This window comes from Mustelus asterias, unplaced genomic scaffold (genome assembly GCF_964213995.1).
Source record: "Mustelus asterias unplaced genomic scaffold, sMusAst1.hap1.1 HAP1_SCAFFOLD_4363, whole genome shotgun sequence".
In the NCBI taxonomy this organism is placed as follows: Eukaryota; Metazoa; Chordata; class Chondrichthyes; order Carcharhiniformes; family Triakidae; genus Mustelus; species Mustelus asterias.
The window spans coordinates 1-8,146 of NW_027594308.1; the positions used below are offsets into that span (position 1 = coordinate 1).

Sequence of the window (8,146 nt, forward strand, 5' to 3'; positions counted from 1 at the left end):
CACAGTGCGGCGCTCCCTCAGCACTGACCCTCCCACAGTGCGGCGCTCCCTCAGCACTGACCCTCCCACAGTGCGGCGCTCCCTTGGCGCTGACCCCCCCACAGTGCGGCGCTCCCTCAACACTGACCCTCCCACAGTGCGGCGCTCCCTCAGCACTGACCCTCCCACAGTGCGGCGCTCCCTCAGCACTGACCCTCCCACAGTGCGGTGCTCCCTCAGCACTGACCCTCCCACAGTGCGGCGCTCCCTCAGCACTGACCCTCCCACAGTGCGGCGCTCCCTTGGCGCTGACCTGCTAGGTAATATTTGATGTTTTGTATTCCCAGGTCGTTGCTAAGTCAGCTTCGCCGGTTACAGTGTCTGATTAAGGAGACGTCGAACAAGGCAGCACAGACCAGCACCTGCATCATGGTCAGTCTTCAGCACTGGGAGCCTTGCTTGACAGTGCACAGCACGATCCCACAGTCTCCCTGAGGCAGTGACAGGGGACAAACCAGCCGGGGGTCTTTACAGACCCGCCCCAGTGTACAGCCAAGAGCCCTTGCTGGCACTGACTGGCAGGAAGCTGGCAAAGACTAGACTGCTCTGGATGCTGATTCCTCACACAGTCGAATAGTCAGCCGGCACCCTGCGATCAAGGTTACTTGGTGAAGAATGGGTGATTCTCAGCCCTTCCCCCTCACCCCGTGTTAAATCACAGCTTGCTGTGCAGTGATCCCCTTGTCCTTACCATCGGGCTGGCGTGGACAAGATGGGCCGAACAGCCTCCGCCTATGCTGTAACTTTTCTATATTTCCAAGTACACTTTCACCTCTTTCTTCTTAGCTCTGCATTTCTATCCCCTTGAATATTCAGATTCCCAAATCATCAAACCTTTCACCGACCTATTTTACCTCTCTTTCTGGCCAATGAAATTGTTAATGTCTGCTCCCCTTCACGCGTGAATCTCCTGTAAAATGCAAATAACAAAGAGCAAAGAAAATTACAGCACAGGAAACAGGCCCTTCGGCCCCTCCAAGTCTGCACCGACCATGCTGCCCCGACTGAACTAAAACCCCCTACCCTTCCGGGGACCGTATCCCTCTATTCCCATCCTATTCAAGTATTTGTCCAGACGCCCCTTAAAACTCACTCACACTCAGACAAGTTTCTGCTGAACTGCTATCGGATTTGTTGATGATTTCCTATATTTACGTCTCCCAGCTTTGCCGTCCTCTCTAACTCTACCCCTTCAGTTTTTATTCTTTTTCCATGCACTTGTGGGCCATGGGTGTCGCTGGCTGGGCCAGCATTTATTGCCCATCCCTAGTTGCCCTTGGAGGGCAGTTGAGAGTCAACCACATTGACTGTGGCTCTGGAGTCACATGTAGGCCAGACCGGGGTAAGGACGGCAGATTTCCTTCCCTAAAGGACGTTAGGACTAAAGGACAAATGTTCTTTATCACCTTTTGAGACGCCTTTGAAATGCAACAAACTCTCCATCAACATATCTCCAAATGCAAATTTCAAATCTACCCGTTTACGTGTAAGTTAAGGCCTCACTATGGAATGCAAAGGGAGAACACCTTTAGTCTGTCATCGCTTAGATTGTACAAACAATCTGTCTCCAACAACCTGTCCATTGATTAACCCTGCACGCGTGCACACACGCACACGCACGCACCTTTTACCCTCATCTACAGAGAGTACATACACTGGCCTGAATTTTCCAGATGGTAAGCCCTGCTGCCATTTCACACTCAATGAGAATTGAGTAGCGGCAGACGGGACTTGGGTGGCGCTGGAACGGGAGTCCAGCTTCGGAGAGCTGTTACCGAAATTAACCGACGGACAGTTCCCCGGCCAATCCAAGCACATGCGCCGCAGTGGCCGGTAATGGTACTGCAGCGCCTCGCCTGAGGGACCTCAGTCGCGGTAAGTACCGGGGGGTCCCGGGGAGGGGGCGCCCCAGGGAGGGGATGCCCTGGGGAAGGGAGGCGGGGTTGCAAGGGGGCCGTCTTGCTGTCGGGATAGGCTGGGGGGTTTGGGGGAGGGGAGGAGGGAGGGTTGGAGGGCTCCAACCCGTGAGGGGAGGCTGCCCCCCCCCCCTCCCCCCAGTCTGAAGGGGCCTTCGATGGCGGGTGCAACCCCACCCCCCCTCCCTCCCTCCACTCCCCCCCTCCCGAGATTAAGGATGAGGACTTTTACCGTTCCCCTCCCACACCGCAGTCATTGGGTGCCAACCAGACTAAAGGCTGAACCTGGGGAAAGGCCCAGAAGTGGCCATTAGTGGCTTTAATTGGGGCATGGGTGAGTCACAGAAGTCCACGGCACAGGAAAAGGCCCTTCGGCCCATCGCGCCTGTGCCAGTCAAAGACAAGCCATCCAACCGCTCTGATCCCGGTTTCCAGCACTGAGCCCATGGCCTAGTCTGCCTCGGCATCGAAAGCCCACACCTAAATACCTCTTCGCTGTTGAGAGGGTCACTGCCTCCACCACCCTTTCAGGCAACCAGTTCCAGACTCCCACCACCCTCTGGGTGGAAAAGTTTTTCCTCACATCCCCTCTAAACCTCCTGCCCCTCGCCTTAAATCAATGTCCCCTAGTCATAGAGGGTCTACAGCATGGAAACAGGCCCTTCGGCCCAACTTGTCCATGCCGCCCTTTTTTTTAAAACCCTGAAGCTAGTCCCAATTGCCCACGTTTGCCCCATATCCCTCTATCCCCATCTTACCCATGTAACTGTCTAAATGCTTTTTAAAAGACAAAATTGTACCCGCCTCTACTACTACCTCTGGCAGCTCGTTCCAGACACTCACCACCCTCTGTGTGAAAAAATTGTCCCTCTGGACACTTTTGTATCTCTCCCCTCTCACCTTAAACCTATGCCCTCTAGTCTTAGACTCCCCTACCTTTGGGAAAAGATATTGACTATCTAGCTGATCTGTGCCCCTCATTATTTTATAGACCTCTATAAGATCACCCCTCAGCCTTCTACGCTCCAGGGAAAAAAGCCCCAGTCTATCCAGCCTCTCCTTATAACTCAAACCATCAAGTCCTGGTAGCATCCTAGTAAATGATCCCTGCACCAAGGGGAAAGGTTTCTTCCTATCTATGCCCCTCATAATTTTTTCCGTCTCAATCACGTCCCCCCTCAGTCTCCTCTGCTCCGACAACCCTGTCTATCCAATCTCTCTTCTTAATTAAAATTCTCCAGCCAGGCAACACCCTGATAGATCCGCTCCCCACCCGTTCCAGTGTTTTCTAAAGTTTATTTATTAGTGTCACAAGTAGGCTTACATTAACACTGCAATGAAGTTACTGTGAAAGTCCCCGAGTCGCCACACTCCAGCACCTGTTCGGGTTACACTGAGGGAGAATTTAGCACGGCCAATCCACCCGAACCAGCGCGTCTTTCAGACTGTGGGAGGAAACCGGAGCACCCGGAGGAAACCCACACAGACACGGGGAGAATGTGCAGCCAGTGACCCGAGCCGGGAATTGAACCCGGGTCCCTGGTGCTGTGAGGTAGCAGCGCTAACCCGCTGTGCCACCCCAACACATCCCAGCCTGTCTAAGGCCCTATCAACCCTGAGATAAAATCATGGCTAGGAAAGAACAGGCGGGATACAGGGGGAATCCCGTCCGTGATATTATACGAACCCCCCCCCCCCCCCCCCCCCCCCGCCCAAACCTGCCCAGTCAAGTTAAAGTTAAAGTTTATTTACTGGTCACAAGTAGCCTTACATTAATACTGCAATGAAGTTACTGTGAAAATCCCCTAAGCACCACATCTCTGGCACCTGTTCAGGTCAATGCACCCTAACCAGCACGTCTTTCGGACTGTGGGAGGAAACCGGAGCACCCGAAGGAAACCCACGCAGACACGGGGAGAACGTGCAGACTCCACACAGACAGTGACCCGAGCCGGGAATCGAACCTGGGTCCTTGGCGCTGTGAGGCAGCAGTGCTAACCCACTGTGCCACCGTGCCGCCCACAAGGCATCCACGAGGGGGAGACGGGGTGGGAGTGGCATAAGATTTTGGCCAGAAACACTCAAACATAGAAATAACACATCGTTTCACAATTTGAGTCGTGTGTTTTAATGTGATCACTTACCAGTCGGAATCTCAGTCTGTCGTCACTTTATCTTTCTCACAGATAATGGCCTTTTCCTTGGTGTTGCTGATATTTCCCAGTTATAACCTGATCCGATTGGAAAATCCAGTCAACCAAGAGGAATATAAACCCACAGGAGGTAGAGTATGAGGGCAGCATGTGGCCCTTACTCAGTCTAATTGTACCAGCAAGAATGGATTGTACTGGAGACCCTCCCACAGTGCGGCGCTCCCTCAGCACTGACCCTCCCACAGTGCGGCGCTCCCTCAGCACTGACCCTCCCACAGTGCGGCGCTCCCTCAGCCTTGACCCTCCCACAGTGCGGCGCTCCCTCAGCACTGACCCTCCCACAGTGCGGCGCTCCCTCAGCACTGACCCTCCCACAGTGCGGCGCTCCCTCAGCACTGACCCTCCCACAGTGCGGCGCTCCCTCAGCCTTGACCCTCCCACAGTGCGGCGCTCCCTCAGCACTGACCCTCCCACAGTGCGGCGCTCCCTCAGCACTGACCCTCCCACAGTGCGGCGCTCCCTCAGCCTTGACCCTCCCACAGTGCGGCGCTCCCTCAGCACTGACCCTCCCACAGTGCGGCGCTCCCTCAGCACTGACCCTCCCACAGTGCGGCGCTCCCTCAGCACTGACCCACAGTGCGGCGCTCCCTCAGCACTGACCCTCCCACAGTGCAGCGCTCCCTCAGCACTGACCCTCCCACAGTGCGGCGCTCCCTCAGCACTGACCCTCCCACAGTGCAGCGCTCCCTCAGCACTGACCCTCCCACAGTGCGGCGCTCCCTCAGCACTGACCCTCCCTCAGTGCGGCGTCCCTCAGCACTGACCCTCCCACAGTGCGACACTCCCTCAGCACTGACCCTCCCACAGTGCGGCGCTCCCTCAGCACTGACCCTCCCACAGTGCAGCGCTCCCTCAGCACTGACACTCCCACAGTGCGGCGCTCCCTCAGCACTGACCCTCCCACAGTGCGGCGCTCCCTCAGCACTGACCCTCCCACAGTGCAGTGCTCCCTCAGCACTGACACTCCCACAGTGCGGCGCTCCCTCAGCACTGACCCTCCCACAGTGTGGCGCTCCCTCAGCACCGACCCTCCCACAGTGCAGCGCTCCCTCAGCACCGACCCTCCCACAGTGTGGCGCTCCCTCAGCACCGACCCTCCCACAGTGCAGCGCTCCCTCAGCACCGACCCTCCCACAGTGCGGCGCTCCCTCAGCACCGACCCTCCCACAGTGCGGCGCTCCCTCAGCACCGACCCTCCCACAGTGCGGCGCTTCCTCAGCACTGACCCTCCCACAGTGCGGCACTCCCTCAGCACTGACCCTCCCACAGTGCGGCGCTCCCTCAGCACTGACCCTCCCACAGTGCGGCGCTCCCTCAGCACTGACCCTCCCACAGTGCGGCGCTCCCTCGGCACTGATCCTCCCACAGTGCGGCGCTCCCTCGGCACTGACCCTCCCACAGTGCGGCGCTCCCTCAGCACTGACCCTCCCACAGTGCGGCGCTCCCTCAGCACTGACCCTCCCACAGTGCGGTGCTCCCTCAGCACTGACCCTCCCACAGTGCGGCGCTCCCTCAGCACTGACCCTCCCACAGTGCGGCGCTCCCTCAGCACTGACCCTCCCACAGTGCGGCGCTCCCTCAGCACTGACCCTCCCACAGTGCGGCGCTCCCTCAGCACTGACGCTCCCACAGTGCGGCGCTCCCTCAGCACTGACCCTCCCACAGTGCGGCGCTCCCTCAGCACTGACCCTCCCACAGTGCGGTGCTCCCTCAGCACTGACCCTCCCACAGTGCGGCGCTCCCTCAGCACTGACCCTCCCACAGTGCGGTGCTCCCTCAGCACTGACCCTCCCACAGTGCGGCGCTCCCTCAACACTGCGTGTTGAGTAACAGCCTGTAATCTGTGCTCAGATGTCTGGGTGGGTGAGGGGTGGGGGGGGTGGGTGGGGGGGGGTGGTTTTGGAACCAGTACCACAGCAATAGTCAGCCCATTGCCAAAAACATGGCAACATGAGGCCATTTGGCCCCACCAACCTGTTCTACCCTTTATTGAGATTATGATTGAAGTAACTCCATCTGCCGCTTTGGTTCCATATTCCTCATCCCGTGACTCTTCCCAATTTCTTCCCATCAGTTATTTCCAGGACGATCCTCACGGATCTGGAATCATCCCAGATATCGGAACTGGCTGGGAGTTCTCTCCTGGACCCGACGGCACCCGTGGAATTGCAGGAGGAACCCGTCCCATTGGCCGACAGCCTCGTGTCCGACTCCCGGCACCAGCCAATCGTCAGAGGGAACCGGTCGGGTCCCGGGACGGAGGCGGAGGTTCCTGGAGCTGGTCGCCCGGAGGATTCGCTCGTCCGGAAAACCGTCAAGAATCCTGCCCCCGGCCTACAGGATGAGCCTTCCGATGCCGGGAATCCGACCCCGGGACTTCAGCCTCTCCGCCGACGAGCCCCGGCTGACAGCTCATCACCCGGTGACCGGGAATCCTCTGCCAAACCCGGGCACGCAGATGAGATGTGAAGTACGGCGGGTTTCACCATCTTGGGGAGGCAGCAGGAAGCCCAGTCGATCACTTCCTCAGGAAGCAGAGCCCTTGGCCCTGTGCGAGGGACGGGTCACCAGCCAGTGGGGTACCAGCCACAAACTCTTAACACCCACGCTGTCAGACACTTCACCGAGACCTGCTCCCCACAGACAGGGGGACAGGCTTCTGAATGAACACTCCTGCTATCGGTGTGGTGTTTCTCATGCTGACATTTGTAAATAGTCCTTCTCAAAAAGTCAAAAACCCTCCCTCTCTCCTCCCTCTGTGTCTCTCCCTCTCTCTCTCTCCATCTATTTACATTCTCTGTCTGTTCCACATGCTGTTTACATTCAATAAATTGTTTTAAACATGTATAAAAAATCAAACTCTGAAGTGCCAGGAGGATGTTTGCAGTTCGCTTTTCAACATAATATGATGTTTTCGAAACTAGAAGCAGGAGGAGACCATTCGGCCCTTCGATCCTGCTCCACCATTCATTTTGATCATGGCTGATCATCGAATTCAATATCCTGATCCTTCCCCCCCCACTTCCCCCCACCTTCCACCCCCTTCCCCCCATATCCCTCGATCCCTTTATCCCCAAGAGCTATATCCAATTTCTTCTTGAAATCTCACAACGTTTTGGCCTCAGCTACTTTCTGTGGGAGTGAATTCCACACATCCACCACCCTCTGGGTGAAGAAATTTCTCCTCACCTCAGTCCTAAAAGATTTATAGAACCCTTATAGAATCATAGAATAGAATCATAGAATCCCTACAGTGCAAAAGGAGGCCATTTGGCCCATCGAGTCTGCACCGACCACAATCCCACCCAGGCCCTATCCCCATAACCCCACATATTTACCCTGCTAATCCCCCTGACACTAGGGTCAATTCTGCATGGCCAATCCACCCTAACCCGCACATCTTTGGACACTAAGGGGCAATTTAGCATGGCCAATCCACCTAACCTGCACATCTCTGGACTGTGGGAGGAAACCGGAGCACCCGGAGGAAACCCACGCAGACACAGGGAGAACGTGCAGACTCCCCTCAAACTATGACCCCTAGTTCTGGACTCCCCCACCATCGTTCCTGGAATTTGAAAGCTACATCCAATGTTAGCCGTGTTCACTCCCCGTGCAAGTCAAGCCTGCATAGAAACTAGAAGCAGGAGGAGGCCATTCGGCCCTTCGCGCCTGCTCCACCATTCATTATGATCATGGCTGATCATCCAACTCAATAGCTTGATTCCCCCCTTCCCAACATATCCTTTGATCCCCATTGCCTCAAGAGCGATATTGAAGCGCTATCAATTAGGCAAAAGACTACTTGTGTGCCAATACAACTGTAGGTTTTTATTCATTACAGAACTAGGAGCAGATCCCAACAGGTAACCGACCCGAACTGAACAAGGGGGAGGAGACAGCCACCTTTATACTAGGTGACAAGGGGAGGAGCCGGCAGGGGATGTGTCCAGGCAGGACAAACACAACAACGGTGGC

At 56.3% G+C, this 8,146-nt stretch overlaps 1 protein-coding gene across 1 annotated transcript; it reads left to right on the forward strand.

Annotated features, from left to right (window-relative positions):
- Positions 1-326: 326 nt before the first annotated feature.
- On the forward strand, positions 327-7,038 carry LOC144491069 (cyclic AMP-responsive element-binding protein 3-like protein 4; the record flags this gene model as incomplete). The annotated part of the gene is made up of 3 exons (XM_078208752.1): positions 327-411; positions 4,142-4,238; positions 6,243-7,038. Coding segments are annotated over 3 exons (577 nt in total), but the record flags the coding sequence as incomplete, so codon positions are not given.
- Between the last annotated feature and the right edge of the window lie 1,108 nt (positions 7,039-8,146).